The sequence below is a fragment of the Malus sylvestris genome, chromosome 2, assembly GCF_916048215.2.
Source record: "Malus sylvestris chromosome 2, drMalSylv7.2, whole genome shotgun sequence".
In the NCBI taxonomy this organism is placed as follows: domain Eukaryota; kingdom Viridiplantae; phylum Streptophyta; class Magnoliopsida; order Rosales; family Rosaceae; genus Malus; species Malus sylvestris.
Window position 1 is genome coordinate 34817245 of NC_062261.1, and position 22758 is coordinate 34840002.

Below are 22758 nucleotides of genomic sequence, written 5' to 3' on the forward strand. Positions count from 1 at the left end.
TCCATGCATCTGGTGCACAGGTTTTGTTCACAATGACAGACAGAACATTGGGAGTTAAGTAACTAATTAACCAGGACTGTTCCAATTGATCTTGCTGTATCCATGCTTCGTAGAGAGGGTTAATTTCCTCACTTAATCTTCTCAGCATTGGAAACAAAGGCTGGAGGACAGACCGACGTCCCATCAATGAAGGAGAGCAGGCCACGGCTTCTGAGAAGGGGAATAAATGGTGCACGCAACCAGGGGTACTTAATGTGGTCTAATTTAATCGTGAGAAAGTTTGCAACATTAGGGTGAGGGATTGGGTTGGCAGCGGTAGAGGCTAAGATCATGATGAGGGAAGAGATGTTTGTCGTGGGACAGAAACGGATGATACCAAGATAGAAATTAAAGAGGAATGAATTGCTTCTGTCTGTGTTTCCAGTTGCAGCGGCTGAGATGCTGCTGATTTTGAATTTGAGTTGAGATGGAATATCTGTTTATCAACTAGGACTTCCTGTTGATTGATAGCTTAGGCATGAAAGATAATGTCAATGTTGTTAAGTGACTAATCTATTTATTCCAATTTGTTATACTGGTTTTCACATAAATGAAATTCAACAGAGGGCTGGCAACCTCGAAGCGAAATTCTGTACCACGAAGCAAAAATCCACTGCTATATATGTATGAAATGCATAAGTTTATGAATGTCATTTACAATGGTGCTAATCAATATAATGAAACTTGTACTGTGTGCCTGTTGAAATAATAACCCTAACCAAAACCGAAAATAGAGTAAAGAATAGCTGACATGACTTCTGTAAAAGTGAGTGTGGTCTCGCTGAATGCTACCATGTTAACTCATGAGAAACTGCACAATCGTCACAAGTATCAAACCAAGAATGGTAACCCCAGATCTGTCGCCCTAAGGTGCCAAACAGGGCCTATGTCCAGTGCTACAGCGATGGGACAATGTGAATGATTGACGTGAGAACAAGGAAAACCATCACGCTTGTTGTTATCAGCTTGAAGGGGTCGTTGCAAGCTGAACCACTAAGGTCTATCGACCCTGGACTAACAGATGCAGTTCCGGTACTTGTATTCGTAGAAACGCTGACTGACTGTGAACCTGAGAGAAATATTCATAGTTCATACATTCACAAATAAAAACACCGCTAGTATTTTCTGGTGCTTTTTTGCTCGTACTTTCGGAATATGATTTTCATATGGCTGATGAAATGAGTGCTGAACACTTGGAATAAGATATAAGAGTAATATCCGAACTTACAGTTATATTGAGCCCAACCAATCCGTTGATTCGCCAAATCATACACAATGATCTTGTCTTTTAAGACGAGGTCTATCAGAAAAGATGAAAATATTACTGTTATCTTAATGAAAGGAAAAATTTAGACAGAATTATATGAATGAATAAGCTATATCAGATGTGATGACCTAACAAGCAGATTTCCAGTCACACAAGCAAAATTTACTTTTATGAAAGAGAGTATATATAAACTAGAACCTAATCTGCAAGTTTATATTTAACGAATTCGTCAAATTTGTCATACAGAACTAACACAATGGGAAGGGTTGAAAACTTTTGAGCTAATAGCGTTAGCCGTTGGATTTGCACAAGCAATCTGATGAATGACTGCTCATCAAGATTTAAAACTTTAGGCTGTTAGTGAATGGTGTTGCAACAAACTTGAATAAAAGTTGCATTCATTTTTCATACCTCCTAATACAGTTTGTTGACCCTGATTTTTTGCGATGCCGATGCACCATACTTCATCACCATTCTATAGTCGGGATAAAAAAGAAGATGAAATCTTTGGTTTCAGTTCAAGATGCAGCGTAAGAAGTAGACAGAGTCATATAACAAAAAACCACTCAGAAGTAAATAAAAACTACACAAAAAGATACTCACCATAGAGTTCTGCTGTAAAAGGTAGTCCTCGGGTCTTAGAATCATGGATGCATTGCCATCAAAGTTCAAGCTAACTTGAGGAAATGCAGTCGAGATGCTGAACGGAGTTATGCACACTTTAAGAATTACAGTTCGAACGAAATAGCAATGCTCAATGACGAATAGTGCAAAATATTGAAAATGTGAACCTGGAAGTGACTATGTAGCACTGCTCTCCCTGAGAGGTGACAGGGGTCACGGATTGTGAAACAGCGCTTGTTATCTGCAAAGCAACGAAATAACCTGTTATTCAAACAGTAATCCAGGTTGAATTAAGTTTGAAAGTACGAAGAGATAACGAATCACCGGTACACAAAAGAGATCAATTGAAAAGTAAATTTTTTAACAAAAAATATTACAGCGTTGACGAAAGGATCATAGGCATTTTCTGCAAGGTATGCCAAAGTTGTTCCGGAGTCAACTATGGTTCCTTGGGTGTCCGATGTTGCAAACACTGATGAAGCAATGTCCAGTATTTGGCCATTAACAGCAATGTTCTTCAGATTTAAGTTATAGTGAGGCCTGAAATTTCGGACATGAACAATTAGATATAGTTAAACGTAATCATCCAAAGGTTATATGATTCAAAATCCTCATGTATCACTAAAAATATCTTTTATGATGCACGTAAACTTAAGTGAAATTTTACAGCTGTTCACTTGTCAAAGTGGAGCTTATGATATGTTAAGAAATTTAGATATTACTTGTACTGTTGCACATACTGATTCTGGACAAGTGGGCTATAAACTATGTTTGGTTCCGTGATCTCGCCAAGAACCAAAATCCCTCCACCGGTGTCATCTCCTCTAAAGCAGTGAGAAAATACTTTTGGTGCTAATCCCTGTGAAGACAGCTGGGAGATGACGGAAAGTTCCTGCTGCCCAAATCCAAAAATCCCATCAACTGCTGCAGCTGTTTTCTGCAAGACCCCTGTTGCTGAGGTGCTACAACTGTTTCATAATACACCATTTCAGGCCATGTTCAATCAAAATATGGACAGAGTATATGACCGTTGTGCTTACTTATAGTGCAAAGTACAACATATAACTTACCCAAAGACAATTTTAGCTGAAGAGTTTGAGGTACCAGACTGATCACCGCCGGCTGTGTCAAGAAGCAACAAGTCTGATACATAGTAGCCTGATGTGCCACTGCCATCTCCGTATTCGAAATCGTAAGTACACTGCTTATTCTGTGCATCACATAGAGAATCTTGAGTCTGCTGTCCAAGGGTACACAGTTTATCCGAACAAGAGACCAACGAGGCTGTTGAGGAGCTACTAGGATCAAAATCTTTCAGCTGGATCTGCATGAAGAAAAATGTTCAGCAGTATGTTATTTCTATGTTCCGAAAACTTGACAAATTTGAATTCAGAGAGGAAGGATGAGAAGGATTAAGAGAGGTGATGAGTTTACTTTGAGTCCAGTCGATTGGGGGCAGCCATTGCAGGAAGTGCAGCCAACCCACAAAACATCACTTCCGGTATCAATCTGCACATAGTACTCTGTTGCAGGTGTACCCAATTTCACGCTTGTAAAATAAAGCCTACGATCAAGTCATAAGTCCGAAGAAATTAAGGAATCAATATAAGAAGTACGACAATTTATCAAAATAAGACAAGTATGTGTAAAATCTATCACTTAATGATTCTGATACTACACAATTGTTATGTGTTGTGAATCAATACAAAAACTGTATGTTACTGTTTGGGCCCAAAATAATAGTTTGGGCCGAGTTTAGGATCATTCTCGGCCCTGGAGGCCGTGCGGCAAGAAGGCCATGGATCGTTCAGCTCGTGGGCCTCCAAGCCTAGGCCGGTTAGATCATAACACAAGTCGAGTCCTAGTACAATAGGGAGTCTCGGCAGGATCAGTGACCCAGAAGTGAATCCGGCTCAGTTAAGGACTAGGTTCACAATCCTAGTGAAAATAGGACTGGTCGAGGTGGTGTTGATCCGGAGAGGAAGACCTAGTCCGAGTAGGATTTTAACTCGGATTCAAGATCCAGTACTATAAATAGAGGAAGCTGTGCATCAACCAAGCCCTGCAAATCAATACAAAATTGCCCTGCGCAAACTCTCAACAACTTGAGATTTTTTTCCTTTTTCTTTTTTCGCTGACACATCTTCCGTTGGCATCAACAGCACTATGGAAGCAACCGGTGATATCTTAAGTCGGCATAGATAGCTCTGTCACCGTAGAATTAGTCGGTCTCGCAATATCTTCCGTTGGCATCAACAGCACTGCGGCGAGAACGGTTGATTACCTATCCAAGTCTCGGTCGAGAAGGGTTTCTAAATCCTTATTGGTCGAGGTCATCTCATCAGCCTTCTCGGCAAAGTGAGGTGTTACAGTCATTACATTCGGCACATTGAAAGCCGGATTTGATATTGAACTTCGTAAGAATAGTAACCTTGTCTTCAGGTTCGAGAGCCCAAGAGGCCGAGACGTGTTCCTTTCTCGGCCGCAATCGCAAGACGCAGAAGTCAGCCGCGCACCCAACGCAACATCAACAAAATTTACTCCTCGGCCGAGCTCGGCCGATGAGTTGGCACGTCCCGCATTCACCAAAGGACGTAGTTAGCTTATTAATTACTCGGCCTGCGCGCCACGTAGGCTTGGTAGTTTCTAGGGTCAACAGTTACATATTGATGAGCTTGTTTGGTTTTCTTTGTTTTAATCAGTAGCTAGTTTGTATTCTAAAAAGACATACTGCACCAATAGCCCATGGAGTTTACTTGAATTTTCACTTTCGTCCATGTAGTTTTTTGATACATTTGTGTCCTTGTAGTTTTGTTTTTATTCACTTTAGCCATTCCGTCAATGAAGTTGATTTTTTTGTCCTTTTTTTGTTCGCATCTTCTCATTTCAAAAATCCAATAGGAAGGAATTTCTCGACATTTAACAGATTGAACTAATGGTTGTGATGGAATTAATGAAACTACAAGAACAAAAATGCAACAACAGAAACTACGAGGATGAAAGTGAAATTCCGAGTCAGTACTACAAAAGGACCTCCTTAAAATACAGTCCCTTAAGCACCCTATCAAACCCATGTCATTCTACAAACAATTGAAGGAACCCAAAACAAAAAAAAAACAAACAGAAAAACAAAAAGTTTGCCCTCTTGTTTCCAAGTAATGATGTGGATTAGATAATGTGATTGCGTCCCTTTGTCGTTACTTTATAACCAACTAATCTAACCCTATCTTTACTTCAAAACCAATATGAGTAAAGCGGAAGAAAAAACAAAAAGAAATGTAATTAACAAAACAAAAGCAAGTAAACAACACAAAAACATATATATATACGAATCCTTTAACAGGAGGTATCTCTATTTTTCTAAAAAAATGGGAATATCCTCTTGACCGTTGGATTTGACTTTAATGAAATTGTGTGGTTGAGATTGTGTGACCTGTGATTTAATCTCAACCACATAATTTCATTAAAGCCAATCCAACGGTCAAAAGGGTGTTCCCATTTTTTTAGAAAAATGGGGATCCCTCTTGTTAAAGGGTCTAACTCAAAGAAGTATTTGCATTAATTCAATGATTATTGGGTCTGAGTAAACGCTAATAAAATATTAGGCATAATGTGATAAATGATCCCCGTGATCATAAGGTATTCAAAAGATAGCCCCTATGGTAAAAAAAATTCGATTTAAACCCCTATGGTCTAAGTCTATTAGGATTTATACCCAAAATTGAAACTTCCGTCATTCCTCCGTTAGTAGCATGCACGTGAGTCTCATATGTGAGGATTAGATGGTCATTTCATAGTTAGTAGCATGCCAATAGCTTAGCTAAAACCCTCATGACGTTCCCAATTCTAAAGCACGAACAAAATTCTTTTATTGAAATCAAAGGTTTGGTTCGTGTTTGAAAAGCCACATTGATGGCTAAGCAAAGAATTGAGGGAGACGTTGCACCAACATACTCAGGTATTGCTACAATCTTGGATAACTTTAGGTGATTGTTCTATTTTGAAAATGGTTTGTTCATAATCGTATACACCATGTGCGGTTTTATGCTTGAAAGTTTTTTTCTTTTTTTCCCAGTCGGTCTCCTCCTTATTATGCTTCAAAGGCTTTTTTTTTTTTTTTTTTTTTTTTCCAGTTGGTTTCTTCTTTTTTTTTCCAGTCGGTCTCCTCCTTGTTATGCTTGAAATTTTTTTCTTTTTTCTAGTCGGTCTCCTTCTTAGTAGTATATAAAGGGGTTTACGTGTAGGGTTTTGAAAGGGAAGAATGCAACAAAAAGGAAACAAACAGAGCAAACTAGAAGGCAAAAAGCTAATTAGTTGTTCAATCAAAGAATTCAGCTGCGCACCCGGATGCGATTTCAGTTCGTGATGTCTTTGTTTATGAATGGAGAGTGACTATGGAAGGGATGAAACAGGGGATGAAATGACCATCTTACATGTGACACTCACGTGCATGATACTAACGGATGAATGATGGAAGTTTCAATTTTGGGTATAAATTCTAACAAACTTAGACCACAAGAGTTTAAATCCGATTTTTTTTACCACAAGGGTTACCTTCCGAATACTTTATGACCATGGAGACTATTAACAAAACAAAAGCAAGTAAACAAAACAAATATATATACAGAGAGCTTAAGGGGAGGGATCCCCATTTTTTGAAAAAAATGGGGATTAGGTGTGGGGCCCACTTCACATCTAATTTCAACGATCCGAACCGTCTATTTTGTTAGTCTCGATTCATAGATCATCCTTGCAAAAATTCAATTCAATCCGAAACCATTTGCCTATTTAATTATTAATATCAAATTTCATATTTTCTTATATAACAAAGTATTCGTTAATTTCCTTGAACCCAATTAGATATCTTAAACATTTCCAATTTAGCTAATATTTTGCACAGATGATCTATGAATCGAGACTAACAAAATAGACGGTTCGGATCGTTGAAATTAGATGTGAAGTGGGCCCCACACCTAATCCCCATTTTTTTCAAAAAATGGGGATCCCTCCCCTTAAGCTCTCTGTATATATATATATATATATATTAACTCAATGATTATTGGGTCTGAGTCAACGCTAATAAAATATTAAGACGTGAATCAAATGAATTAGAACGTTGTTTTTCTACAATATTATGATATATTAATTACATCATGATTCCGAAGCACATATAATTATTATATTTTCCAGTATTTATCACGACAGAAGACGTGTGGACTAAGCGGCTGTGCTGTGAGAATAAGCGGCTGGGCTGGTTTGGTATTGCTATGCTTTGAAAAAAAGCTGCTGTGAGAATAAGCGGCTGTGCTGTGAGAATAAGCGGCTGTGAAATAAAGCCAGTAGAGTGTTTGGTAAACTTTTTTGTGAAAGTGCTTTTGGAAAAAAAATCAGGATGATAGTGTGTCTTTTCATTAAAGGAGCACTGTAGCTCCGTGTGCTTTGAAAAAACTGGCTTTTTTTCAAAGCAGCAAATAGCAGCTTCAGCTTTTCCTTTGATTTTCAGCTTATTCTCACAGCAGCTTCCAAAATAAGCCCTTTTTTTTCAGTTTACCAAACACAAAAATGACCCTCAGCTTTTTTTCACAGTGGCTTTTTTTAAAATCACCTCAATCCCAAACGGGGCCTAAACTAAACATGTTTTGCAACATCTACAAGAAAAAACAAAATCAACAATACAGAGAGGAATAACAAGAGTTAAATCATTAATTAATTACTGAATATGCAAGAAATTATATTTACCCGACAAGGTATGGATTGAAGGTTCCTCCAACAGGGAAACTGACGACACCACTTGGCGACTGCTGTAACATCCTTCCATGCCTGACTCGATCTCGAGCTCTGAGTTGACTCATTTCCACTTTGTGATTTGTTGGAAAAGCTCTCTCCAGAGATAGAGTGGCGGGAAAACTGCACAGAACCACCGCATGCGGCATCAGTAGCACGACGGCAATCAGAAGCTTGCCCAGCAAAACTGCCGCCATCTCTCTCTCTCTCCCTCTCTCTCTCTCTCTCTCTCTCTCTCTCTCTCTCTCTCTCTCTCTCCCCCACCCCCTCTCTCTCCCCCTCAAAGATTCAATATATAACAACCGGGTAATAGAATTTCAAAATAGGAATGACGTTAGCTTTTATATTTTATTTCATATCATAAATAAATTTAATGCTTTAATTTGGTTTCAACTTCCTTTTTTTCTTCTTCTTCTTGCCAGCAGCGTTTCAGCTAGGACGACCTCCACCGGTCCCGAGTCTCTGCATTTAACCTAACATCTATACGCAATTAGGCTAATTTTGACGATTTAATTAATTTATTGAACTAAATCTATCCCACACCATGAGTCTTCTCTCTTGCCGTCTACCCCGCTTTTCTTCCGCCGGCAGCACAACGCCAAAGTAATCGAAAAGCTTAAACTACTTTGTCGTAATTGTCCAAATGTAAAATTCAATTTCGAAAACTAATATTCAATTTGCCTTCGGCGTGACAAAAATAGGGTAGTTACGAAAATAGGTGTGCTTCGACTTTTTATTTTTTATTATTAATCGTGTCTTTCTATTGGATCACGGCAAAAGACATATAATTCGTAGGATGAACTGATGTCAGTTACCCCAAAATTCAAAATTCATATCCTAAGATATTACTCCTTACCCTTCAGGCATCCATCATATATTAAGCCTGTTGTAATTTGACATTCTATGGTAAAAGACAAGATACATGGCTGGAACCACACATCAACCACTGGAAGTTTTTTGTGATTTTGCAGAGACATGCTGAATGAAATGATGCGAAGGGGATTTCAATCTAAATACGACGTAGAAGAATTAAATTATGTTAGATTAGTTGAACCGCCACGACTAGTCTAAATACGTGTAAATGCACAGATAATAAATGCAGAGATTTGGAATCCACCTTCACCAGGTGCGTTTAAGCATGAGGTGTTTTTTAGTTTAAATAAAAAATTTAGTCATATTTTTAGTTTAGGTACTAATGAAAAAGTCAACCAAAATAATTCACTAAATACTACTATATATATATATTTTAAAATTAGTACATAATTGTCACTCAATCCTACAATGTTCCGACATGTCAAGGTATTCCATTTCCGGTCTCTAGGTCACTGTTCAACAGTTGCTTTTAAACATAACATACTAGGTGATGAACTTTATTGTAAGGTCTCTAGTTTTTATTGTGTGCATGTAAAAAACAGTAAACTCACATAACAAACAGAATTGAAGATGAAAAAGTTTTACCTATTGCTATTTTTATGTCATTGTTGAACAATGGCTTGAAATTTTGTAGCGACTTGAAAAAAAAATTCTGGCATCAATGACGATGGCCAACAATAATTTTTGACACTGAAGTCGGTGGTCTGTAGATCGTGTGTAATGGGGCGAATATATAATTATTTGACACAAGAAAAAATATAGTTGTACAACCAAATTAAGCAATGGAGTTTCTTGTTACCAGAACAGGACCCCACAAAATTTCAGGATATGTATATTTGGCGAGGAACTATGTTTAGTTTCATTTGATTGAATAGTTCACTCTTGTAAATAGCATTTTCTCATTATATAAATTTCATGATCAGAATGGTTCAATTTCTTAATCCTCAATTTAAAGATCATTCTACAAAAAAATCATTTGAATCAGAGATCGTTTACTCATTCAAATGTAACAGATGTGCATTTTTTCTTTCTTCTTTTTGTTGTGTTTGTACCTGAAAATGCTTGGGGGATTTTCTTATTCCCTTCTCCACTGCACATTAGGAATCACAGGTGGGTTTGCTTTCTCCTTTGACAAGAGGCTTGGTTTAATTCATCAAGAAGACAATTTTGGTTTCATACTTGGTTTTATGCTTAGTTGCTTCAAAAGGCTTTGTTTCCACTTTCTCCTTTACCAACATGAATTGCTAGCTACAGCTTTTAGTGCTTGGGTGATATTTGATGAAATTGTTATTTTGATCAATCAATCTGGACTTTGGAATTTTTTAGGTAGACGGGCCGATGACCCACTCTAACAACACCGATACTGTCCCCACTTGGCCACCTGCTCAATTCATCAGGTGTGGGTTTTAATACAAAAGGCCTCAGTGATAATTAGAGTGGGGTAATTATATTTAAATTGCTTGTTCTCAAGCCTTCTGGCCGAGGTGGTACAAAGGAATTCTAACACTCCCTTGCACGTGAGACCCCACTTTATGGGTCACATGTGGAGTTCCAAACATTGGCAAGCCAAGTCGGGGCTCACCCGTTTGCGCAAGGCCAATGGGGACCTACCCATTCACATGGCATCTCTTGGCCTACGTGGAGCCAAGTCAGGGCTCACCTGTTCGTGCGAGGCCAAAAGGGACCCACCAGTTCACGTGGTAGTACGGGCCCGTCTACTGGCTTTGATACCAATCTAGAATTTTTTTAGGTAGACGGACCAAGGGCCCACTCCAACAACACCGATATTGTCCCCACTTGGCCACCTGCCCAATCTGTCAAGTGTGAGGTTTTAATACAAAAGGCCTCAGTGATAGTTAGAGTGGGTTAATTCTATTTAAATTGCTTGTGTAAGCTTAGATGTATATTTTTGGGATTTAATGGTCAGCAAAAAGGGCACCGGTGTTACCACCTACTAACCAAGCATACGTATGTCACCATGGATGTTACGTTTTCTGAGCATGAGATGTTCTTTGTCACTAATCACACCAACTATAACCTTCAAGGGGAGATACGCACACATGAAGATTACAGTTGGATTGATCTTCCAACTGGGCAAGAGGATGGTCACCGTGCAACCCAGCAGTATGACACCTGCCAACATGATATCTGCCACGGTGACAGCATCTGCTAGCAGGGCCGACAGTTGCCAGTTTTCCCAATCTGTGAGTTTGAGCCCAGTAGTGTGAGTGAGCCAAATCTGGGCTTGGCTGGTTTGGAGAACAATGAAACAGCAAATGAGCTCCAGTCGGGGAATGGGCCTGAGGGCTTGGCACAGCCCATCGCACTGGTCAGTGGGCAGTCCAGCGTATGGTCAAGTACATAGTCAAGTGCACAATATCAAGGCAGCAACGAAACAACAAATAACCTTCTTCTAGTTGTACCGTCCATGTGCTCGAGAATATCCATGAGGTAAGTTTATCCCAACTTGATGGAGCTCGTAATTTGACTAATATTGAAAGTATGTATATGTTACCATCTAGACAAAATCGTGGGAAACCACCTGATAGGTATTCTCCTGATGGAAAAGTCAGATATGCTATTGCAAAGTATGTTTCTACTCATCGAGTGTCCTCTAAGTACCAAGCCATGGTGAATACAATGGATGAAATCAAAATCCCAACAAGAGTGGAAGAAGCTTTGCTAGATCCTCGATGGACAAAAGCAATGAAAGTCGATATGAAGACTCTACAGAAAAATAAGACTTGGAGCGTGGAGTCACTACCACAAGGGAAAAGACCAGTGGGGTGCAAATAGGTATTCACCATCAAACACAATGTAGATGGGAGTATTGACAGATATAAGGCAAGATTGGTTGCTAAGGGGTACACACAGACTTGCAGAGTAGATTATCAAGAAATATTTGCCCTAGTAGCAAAAATGAACATTATTCGAGTTCTTTTGTCTTTAGTTGCTAACTTTGATTGACCGTTGAAGCAATTTGATGTAAAAAATGCTTTTCTACATGGAGACCTAGAAAAAGAAGTTTACATGGAGCTTCCACCCGGGTTTGAAGTGCCGAACAGAGTGGGCAAAATGTGTAGGTTGCGAAAAGCTCTTTATGGACTCAAACAATCACCTAAGGCGTGGTTTGGAAGATTCACGGTGGCAATGAAGAAATATGGTTACCGACAAGGAAATGCAGATCACACTTTGTTTATTAAAAGTAGAGAAGGTAAGGTCACCTTGTTAATAATTTATGTGGATGATATGGTAGTTACTGGTGATGATGTTGAAAAGATGAAGAGACTACAGGGGCATCTCTCTTCGGAGTTTGAGATGAAAGACTTAGGAGGCTTGAAGTACTTCTTGGGAATTGAAGTTGCTCGTTCTTGTGAGGGTATTTACTTGTCACAATGGAAGTATATTTTGGATCTTTTGTCTGAGACAAGGATGTTAGCGTGTAAACCAGCAAAAACGCCTATAGTTCAGAATCATCATCTAGCGATTTATCCTAACCAAGTCCCAACAAATAGAGAAAGGTACCAGAGGCTAGTAGGAAGGTTGATTTACTTGTCTTTCATGAGGCCAAATATTACATATGATGTAAGTGTGGTAAGTTAATTCATGCATTCCCCTAGTGAAGATCACATGGCTACAGTAATGTGAATTTTGAGTTATTTGAAAGGTGCACTTGGAAAATGGTTGATTTTGCGGAAACATGGGCATTTGAAGGTAAAAGAATACACAAATGCTGATTGGGCTGGAAACATTACTGATAGACGCTCTACATTAAGGTATTTTACATTTGTTGGAGGTAATCTTGTAACTTGGAGGAGCAAGAAGCAGAATGTGGTTGCTAGATCCATTGCAGAGGCCGAATACCGTGGTATGGCACATGGGATTTGTGAATTGTTATGGCTAAGAATCCTCCTGACCGAGATTGGGTTCAAACCACATGGAGCTGTGCTGTTGTATTATGATAATCAATCTGCGAGAGAAATAGCCAATAATCCAGTTCAGCATGATCATACGAAACATGTTAAGGTGGATGGACATTTTATCAAAGAGAAGTTGGATGTTAAGTTGATTGATATTTCGTATGTGAGATCTGAAGTTCAGTTGGCCGATGTATTAACTCTGTGTCATCAAGAGTGTTTCAGGACTCACTTAACAAGTTGGACCTAGGTGATATCTACACACCAACTTGAGGGGGAATGTTGCCATAAGTAAACCTTTGGGAAATAAGGGATGTAAGGATATTTTAGGCATGAGATTTTGTAATAGATATCCTAGTATATTTAGGATACTTGTTTCCGAGTTTGTAGGAGATTTGTGTAAGCTTATATATATTCCTCTATGTGAGAAGAATAAATCAGATTAATATTCATGAAAACCCTAGAATTCTATCTTGGTATCAGAGCCAGAAGGCGGGCCCGTGCAGCCACGTGATTGGGTGGGTCCCCATTTGGCCCTGCACGATGGGTGAGTCACAACATGGCTCCACGTAGGCCAACGATGCCACGTGATTGGGTGGGTCCCCATTGGCCCCGCGTGATGGGTGAGTCCTGACATGGCTCTACGTGGTTGTTTGTCCCACATTGGCTAAGGGAAGGAAAGCAAACCAATTTAAATAGAATTACCCCACTCTAATTAACACTAAGGCCTTTTGTGATAAAACCCCACACCTGAGGATTGTGCAGGTGGTTAAATGGGGACAGTATCGGTGTTGTTGAAGTAGGCCCTTGGCTCGTCGACTGGAAAAATTTCCACATGGACTCTCCACTATAGACTTCAAGCCAATAATTGTTTCAAATAGAACTGCGTCAAATAAGGACTGAAACTGAATCAAAAGGCTTGAAATATTAAATAGAACCAATAAATTAAGAACTCCATCAAAGTGCATGAACTCGAGGAAGGTTCAACAACACTTTTCTTCCAACATCCTTCAAAAACTTGATTTTGATTTTTTTGAGCATGGCTACAGCTTCTTGTATGTTTATTCTCTCGTCCGGTGGCTCTGCACAGCAAACAAGAGCTAATCACAAAATGGACGACAAGCAATCTATCTTAGACATAAAATCATTATCTTCCTCTTGTGTTACCAGTAGATTGGCACCCACAACTTCAACTATTGCTTCTGATAGTAATGCATTTGCAACTCATTGCTTTAGATTCATTTCCTCAACAAACATATTCATTCGTAGGCTTCATTTTTGTGAATGTTTCCATGACTATAATACCAAAACTGTACACATCCCCTTACGTCGAAACAATTCTACTCTGCAATATATTAACATACCAAATAAAGTTAGAAGTTCAATTATTCATGATTATAAAATTGAAGGACATTAAACTAGCAAAACCCTATTTGTCATTTTCGTTTTGCAAAACAAACACTACTACGAAACCTTTTATTAGTGTCGCTATGATAATTGACAAGAAATGTATATTACTGTTGTAAATTAAGCAAAATCCGACAGAAAATGGATGCAGTGGCGGATATAATAAGCGACAGAATTGGCAGCGTCAGGAAATGAATTTTCCGACAGAAAATACTCTAAAACCGACAGAAATTGTGTCGGATATAACGATAGAGAATATATTAATAATGGATAAATAAGAGCATTCTCTTTCGAATAAAACCGACAGAAAATTTATTAATAATAAAAAAATCTAAACCACTTTCAAGAATAAAACTCGTTGGTTACGATCAAGAATAATAACCAATTCAATAAATCTATTCTACAGAGTTCCCCCCAAAATTTATTTATTTTATTATTCATTTGAACTTGATTAACTACTAATAAAATTTATTTGAAATAAAACACAAAGGTGATGAGATTTGGTCATAGCCTGTAACATCCCACATTGTCCAAGGGAGTGGATCCTCTAAGCCTTATATGTATATTCTCACCTCTACATAGCAAGAGGTTTTTTGAGAGTTCACTAGCTTCGGGTTCTATCGGGACTCCAAAGTTAAGCGAGTTCGCGCGAGAGCAATCCCATGATGGGTGACCCACTGGGAAGTTCTCGTGTGAGTTCCCAGAAACAAAACCGTGAGGGCGTGGTCAGGGCCCAAAGCAGACAATATCGTGCTACGGCGGAGTCGAGCCCAGGATGTGGTGGACCCCGAGTCGGGATGTGACAATTTGGTATCAGAGCCATTATACCGTTCGGTGCGAGTGTGCCGACAAGGATGTCGGGCCCCTAAGGGGGGTGGATTGTAACATCCCACATCACCCAGGGAAGTGGATCCTTTAAGCCTTATATGTATATTCTCATCTCTACCTAGCACAAGGCCTCTTAGGAGCTCACTGACTTTGGGTTCCCATCATAACTCCAAAGTTAAGAGAGTTCGCACGAGAGCAATCCCATGATAGGTGACCCACTGGGAAGTTCTCGTGTGAGTTCCCAAAAACAAAACCGTGAGGGCGTGGTCGGGGCCCAAAGCGGACAATATCGTGCTACGGCGGAGTCGAGCCCGGGATGTGGTGGAAGCATATGGAAGGACTTACAGTGCTTTGCTTGTCTCTGTGCTCAAGGGCTTGCATAACTTCTACCTTGTTCATCCATGGTGATTGAAGCGAGAAGGAGAAGGGGAGAAGATAAGGAAAAGGAAATAAGGAGAGGAGAAAAGGGGGAAGGAAGGGAGAAGGGAGAAGGCACCAGCGCAAGGAAGAGATGGAGGCGTTTTATTTTGGAAAATTTTCATTTGTCACTCAAATACAATTGTTTTGGGTATTTATAACATTATATATAAGCAATTTAACTATAAAATCCCTAAATATCTTTCGAAAAATGACTATAATGAACAAATAAATCCCTAAATATCTATGAAATCCCAATAAGATGGAGCCTTTATTGATATCTTCCAAAATATGAATTATTCATATCCAACAAAAAAATAAATTAAATCATAGGTGGAAGCATGTGGAAGGATTTACAGCGCTTTGCTTGTCTCTGTGCTCAAGGGCTGGCATAGCTTCTACCTTGTTCATCCATGGTGATTGAAGTGAGAAGGAGAAGGGGAGAAGAGAAGGAGAAGGAAATGAGGAAAGGAGAAAAGGGGAAGGAAGAAGGCACCGGCGTAAGGAAGAGATGGAGAGGTTTTATTTTGGAAAATTTTCATTACTGTTGGTTATAACCAACAAAAAAAAAGCGGCAAAAATCCCCCCAAAATTCCCTCCCAAAATTTTAAATTCCCCTCCAAAATTTTGTTACGATTTTAAAAAGTAAAATAATAATTGTTTGGTTTAATAAATAAATAAATAATATGTATTTATATAGAATATGTTTTTAAAAATTAAATAAATAATTGTTTGGTTTAATAAATAATACCCATGTAAAATAGGCGACAAAGAAACAAAAAGATAATTGTACAATGAAAATGTCATCACACAAACTAAATATTGTCTAATCAATACTTGAAAAACATAAATAAAAATTTAGCACAAATTACTTTTCCCACTTCAAAATTTAGGCAAATTTAACGGAGATAAGCATTCTACGAAACTAGTTTCCATGATCTAACAGTAAAAAACAAACATTCAAAGATCACGTAACGAAACAAAAAAATTCGACGGTTATAAACGAAAAATCACAATTTAATGGTTATTTTAGCTTTGATTTTAATGATTTTTTACAGCTACACTCCTTGACCCTATAAGAATGTAATGAATAAATTTGGTCTTCAATTTAAAATATTTACACTAGTGGATACCACAAAATTTTATTTTTTACTTAATGGAAGTATAACATTAACTCTCAAGTGTTTATTTAATCTATCGTTTTGACGCGATACACATTATACGAAACTTTTTTCAATGATCTAACCGTCAAACTTGTTGTACACATTCTGAGATTGCATATGTAAAAAATCACAAAAAAAAAAAAAATTCAGAAATTAGGTAACAGAACAAAAAAATTTGATGGTTATAAACGAAAAATCACAATTTAATGGTTATTTTAGCTCCGATTTTGATTATTTTTTACAGCTACACTCCTTGACCCTATAAGAATTCATTGAACGAATTCAATCTTCAATTTAAAAAATTTACACTAGTGGATATCACAAAATCTTATTTTATACTTGATGAGGAAGTATAACATTAACTCTAAGTGTTTGTTTAATCTACCGTTTTGATGTGATATGCATTCTACGAAACGTTTTTCAACGATCCAACCATCAAACTTGTTTGTACACACTCCAAGATTGCATACATAAAATATCGCAAAAAAAAAAAAACATTAGAGATTAGGTAACGGAAAAAAAGTTTTCGAGAGTTATAAACGAAAATTCACAATTTAACGGTTATTTTAGCTCTAATTTTGATGATTTTTTTATAGCTACACTCCTCAACCCTATACGAATGCAATGAACGAATTTGATCTTCAATTTAAAATATTTACACTAGTGGATAAATCTTATTTTATACTTAATGGAAGTATAACATTAACTCTTAAGTGTTTGTTAAATCTATCAATTTGATAGGATATGCATTCTACGAAACTAGTTTCAACGATCCAACCGTCAAATATGTTTGTATATACTATGAGATAGCATGTGTAAAAAATCGCAAAAAAAAAAACATTAAGAGATTTAGTAACGGGACCATGAGTGAAAAAAAAACATTAAGAGATTATTCTGGCGGCTGCCCAAAATTTTGCTTTGTTCATGTCTGTTATATCCGACAGGGCCATGAGTGAAAAAAAATATATTTAAACCATGTGTTTATTTATTTATTTTTAATCAATATAACATTTTAAAATAATAAAATAGTCAATTTTTGTCAGTTATAACCGCCAGAATACTAAAATAATAACCGTCAGAAACTAAAATAATAAAATAGTCAATTTCTATTGGTTATAACCGCCACCATTAACTTAAAAACCGCCGGAATATGTTAAAAATATTTATAAAAAAAGAGTTCAAAAATACTGGCGGTTATAATAACTTTATGGCAGTTGTATCCGACACTAAATATCCGCCAGGAATTTATGTCGGATAACCGACAGGATTTCATTGTTATCCGACACTAACTAAATATCGGATATCTTTTATCCGACATAATAGCTTATTAAACCGCCACATATAAAGCTAATATTGTAGTAGTGAAATATCCAAATATCATTTTTGTAAAACGTTACCAAAAGGACATTTAGTCATTAAGGAAGTAAAATTAAAAGATAATGCAGGCATAGTAAAAGAGAGGAAACAAGTTCTCGCCGTTGTTGTGTGCGCTGAGAACAAAGAAGTAAGAAGAAATGGGAACTCAAGGGTAGTCTTTTTTAACTTTGAAAACTTGAACTATATATTGATTAAGACTGCGAAAAAGAAAATAAGTTATTGACTAATTAAACATCTAAAACACAAAAAATCCTCCATATCTTTTTTTTTTTTTAAGAAAAACTAATAAAAAGGACTTCAAAACTTTGCATTTTTATCAAAAACCACCTAATAACTTTATTTAATGATAAGGACTAAAGAATTAAAAAAAAGAAAAAAAAACATTGGCCCAGCACCTCCCACGAATACACCACCCCCCCCCCCCCCCACCAAACCAAAAACCTTTCTTACTCGTCATTGTAGCGATCAAGTCTTTGATAAAAATCAAAGATGATTAGTAATGATGATACTCCTCGCCACAAATGATGGTCAAATATTTACATCAATCTCTAGGAAATTGGCTTGCCTCAGATATTATAGGATACAACTTTCCTCGGTAGGCAAGCTCTTGTTCCAACATTAGACGCACTTGACCATCCAATATCCTTCAACAATACTTGGAATTAACTTTAATCTTGCATTGCAAAACATGTCATCTCCATTCACAAACTTAGCCTTTGACAAAGCACGATAACGTAAACACACGTCTAGTACTATAATCTCATAAGGTGTATTTTCATGTGTATAATAAATAATATATATATATATGTAGATTTCACTCATACCTAATTAAGGCAAAAAATAAAAAATAAAAAAAATCTACATATATACACAGTGTAGTACCGTTAAGTTTAATAAATAGTGTAGTAAGTTTCATAAATAGTGTAGTACTGTAGTACCGTTAAGTTCATAAACAGTATAGTACCGTTAAGGTTCATAAGCAGTGTAGTATCGTTAGTTTCATAAACAGTGTAGTAAGTTTTATAAACAGTGTAATACCATTAAGTTTCATAAACAGTGTAGTAAGTTTCATAAACAGTTTGTGTGAGGACGTAGTCAATTTTTTTTTTAATTTTTTAAAATATTAAAATTATGTCTTTTCATTAAAATTTAAGTTCTTTCATCATTTTTATTAACATTTAAGAGTTTTTCATTGAAATTTAAGTCTTTTTCATTAAATAAAGTTATAGCATGATTTTTTATTTTTGTTAAAATAGACTTAACCCAAGCCCTTTTCATGAAAGTTCCTTTTTTTTTAATGGGATGTGTATCTTGTTGAATATGTCTGTGGAAACACTTCAACAAGAAATTTTATTTGAATTCATATAACATTTTTCAACACCAAAGCTTATTTTCTACACTCATATTATTTTTAATTAAATTATTATTATTTCTTTAAACTCAAATTTATTGCCTAAATACCTTCACGAGTCTAATTTTTCTCTTTTTCAAAACAAGTCCAATTCAATATGTCAATTTATCTTTACACTCATTTAAAAATAAAAAAACCAAAATCAAAGCATTCTCTCATCTAATGTTCTCTACTTCCAACAATTGCTTTTGATGGAGTCTCCATCACCCTCTACAACATTGCTCTCAATAAATCTCAAGTTGTTTTGTGTGACCAAGTAAGTTTGAATATGAATTGAAGATTTTTGTGTTTTCGACGATATTAAGACTTATAAGTACAACCTATAATCCTATATAGCTAGAAGAATCATGTCTGATTTGGACAAATTGAAAGAATTAAGTAGAGGACGTACCTTATACATTACGCGCACTTATGAATGCGGAGGCCGGTTTTTTTTGCTTACAAAATACAACAATGAACATTGAAAAAAGGACAATCAGTCGTCTGGTAAACGAAGCAAAGCTGACTAGAGGCGAAAGTATGTAATCGTAGGCATCAAATTAAATTTCGATGAAGTAAATGTTCACCAACACATTAAAATCTCGACATGTTAAGGCTTATGTGGCATGTATCATGTATCTGACAAATCGTACACGTGGCACGTGACTCACCAAAAATGGACGACATCAAGAGTGACACGTGTCGAAAAATGGACGACATCAAGAGTGACATGTGTCCACATTTCACCAACACTTTAGTAATTCTTTGATTAATTTAAATTTTCATTGAACAAATTAATTGATTTAAATTTTAAATGGGAATAATTATTTGATTAATTGATGAAGTCAAATCACGAACCAAGCCCAAAATTAAGTCTTGGTTCTCTCATCAATTAATCAAGTCCACAATCAAGGCAAATCTAGCTATAGGCAATATTTGTAGAGCCTATATATACGAGGCTCCAAGACAAAGAAAGAGGCTAAAAAATTCATCCATATGCCCAACTGCTCAAACTCTCAAGCCCCGAACACTCTCAAACGCTCAGAAGATTCAGAAAACTCTTTGCATTCTTTGTCACACCCTTGAAGAACCACCAAGCACCCCTACACGTGCCAGTTCCTCCATTAGCACAAGCCAAAACCTTGAGAAGTTTGTTCATTCAAGACCAATTCACCACATACCTCGGATCAACAACACACATACTTTTCACCCTAGAGGTCGAATCAGAAAATTCAAACCTGTAACATAGATTGTAACCCTACCTTTACATTAATACAATTATTACTCTGTACGCTTGTTCTTGTGTTATTTATCGCAAGAATTTCTCGTTTACAATAACGTTTGTGTTTCTTTGCCAAATAAAAGCGATATGAAGGCCAAGATGGCACAAGAAAATTGAAGGATAAGCAAAAACCAGGAAGTCAAATTTTTGTTTATTTGTTTCCTTCCTTATAATAAATAACGTTAGCTGTTGTATACATCCAATTTTAGTAACCATCATTTTCAGACAAATTATAAGTTTTATGTGTTGCACAAGTCTTGAATATATTTTAAAGGAGGGAGGTAGCGCCTTGGTCATTCAACTACCATGCACATTCAAATTGTAGAAAATAGTAATATATATATATATATATATATATATATATATATATATATATATATATGATAGACTTAAGAAACAGATAATACGATTGGAGTAGATGATCTTTCACTTTCATTCCCAAAAGTATATATCTCAGTTATTTAACTATAATAATGCTTCACCTTGTTGCAAGTCCAAACCAAAAAAAATGCCAATAACTGCACTTGGTGAAATAGTGGACGGTGGGTTTTCACAACTATATATATTCGTTTTTTTAAAACTAAATAACATGCATGGTTTATAAAATTTGCATATGCGGCTGCCTTATTCAGCTGCTATATTTGATTCTTAGCTGAGCTCCTTAGCATTTGGCATTTGGCATTTGATGCCAAGAGTTACGTACGCTCAATTTCATTTGATTGAATAGTTGACCAAACTTTATATTGTTTGAAGAACTTTAATTGGTGTATATATATATAGGAATTGCTTAAGGGGAGGGATCCCCATTTTTTCAAAAAAATGGGGACACGCTCCCCACCGTTGGATTTGACTTAAATGAAATCCTGTGGTTGAGATTCTATGGCCTGTGTTTTAATCTCAATCACACAATTTCATTAAAGTCAATCTAACGGTGGGGAGTGTGTCCCCATTTTTTTTGAAAAAATGGGGATCCCTCCCCTTAAGCTCCCTGTATATATATATATATATATATATATATTTTTTTTTTTTTCACACTAAAATCTTCGTTATTCAAATTCAAAACACAATATTTATGGTCACTTAGTATTATGATCTAGTGATATTCATCTTCATTGGTAAGTGAGAGGTCTTAGGTTCGATTCTCGCCAAAGACAAATTTGAACCATATTATTGTTTGCTCACTCCCCCACCCCTTTAGTGTAAATAATATCTATGGATTTGAATACAATACTTATAAGTACTTAATACAATCATCATTTCAACGGTCAAATTTGGTCTTCAAATTTGTTTATTGATTAGATGGTGATTGTACTAAATATATGATATTACCAGAAAATAAGACTTGCCCTACAAAAACTTGCCCAACGGAATAGTTTTCGTCGGTTAAAAGCCTTTACCCGACGAACTTTTCATTTAGTAAGGGAAATCTGGTCAATATTTAGGGTTTACAGAAAGCCTTTACAAATATTCGCAGAGCAAGCTTTTTTCCGTCGGGCAATTTTGGCACCAAGAGGGAAAAAAAAAACATGCAATACCTTGAGGTTTGCAGTAGTTCGTCGGCTAGGTTCCCTTGCCCGACAAACATATTCGTTGGCTTACTATTGCGGGTCGTAGGGCAAAGGACCACAATGATGTGTTAAAAGCTAGCCGTGAAACCCTTGCTCGACGACATCGTAATAATTGCCTGACGGAATGGTTCGTTGGCCAAACTCTTATTCATAAATTAGGTATGTGGACAACTAAGGATTCCCATCATATGGTATATTGTCGAGATGGAGCACCAACAGTTATATGACATGTCCAACATGCGGCGAGGACACTCCGTCCTTTTGGCACACTAGAAAAGTATGCTACTTGGGTCACTGAAGATGGCTCTTCTAAGATCACAAATGACGTGACAAGCCTGAAACATTTGATGGGACAACATAGTATCAACCTAGATTCAAACTATCTCTCTTATTTTTAGTATAGATTAGATAGAATATTGCTTGTATTTTAGAACATAAAAAAACAAATATGATTACGGAAAAGATTCAGGGTGATTGATTCTATTCTGACACATATGTATACATCGAATTTTAATAATATCATTTTCAGACAAGTTATAAGTTTCATGCGTTGCATAAGTCTTGAACGTATTTTATGATATCCCTGGAAAGGAGGGAGGCAGCGCCTTGGCCATTCAACGACCACATTCAATAGTAGAAAATTGTATTATAACCTTGGGATTTGGCATTTGATGCCAAGAGATATATATGCTCAATTTTATTTTGATTGAATAGTTGACTCAACTCGTTATTATTTGAAGAAAACTTCCACTTCAATTGGTATTTTTTTTTTACAATAAAATCTTTGTTATTCAAACTCAAAACACAATATTTATGGATTTT

At 36.7% G+C, this 22758-nt stretch overlaps 1 protein-coding gene across 3 annotated transcripts; it reads right to left on the reverse strand.

The window, feature by feature from the left end:
- Nucleotides 1-627: 627 nt before the first annotated feature.
- Nucleotides 628-8203, reverse strand: LOC126584896 (aspartic proteinase 36-like). Of its 3 annotated transcripts, none has more exons than XM_050249274.1 (10): nt 7670-8196; nt 3365-3494; nt 3001-3254; nt 2659-2898; nt 2308-2470; nt 2098-2171; nt 1910-2006; nt 1718-1781; nt 1268-1339; nt 628-1108 (listed from the first exon to the last, which is right to left on the reverse strand). In XM_050249274.1, exons 1-10 carry the CDS (start codon nt 7909-7911, stop codon nt 936-938), a joined length of 1509 nt encoding a protein of 502 aa, XP_050105231.1. In that variant the 5' UTR covers nt 7912-8196; the 3' UTR covers nt 628-935. The 3 variants fall into 3 exon arrangements, 2 of the variants coding, with proteins under 2 accessions (XP_050105231.1, XP_050105235.1); XM_050249278.1 differs by having other exon boundaries at nt 2671-2898; nt 7670-8182; XR_007610185.1 differs by lacking the exon at nt 1718-1781 and having other exon boundaries at nt 966-1108; nt 7670-8203.
- Between the last annotated feature and the right edge of the window lie 14555 nt (nt 8204-22758).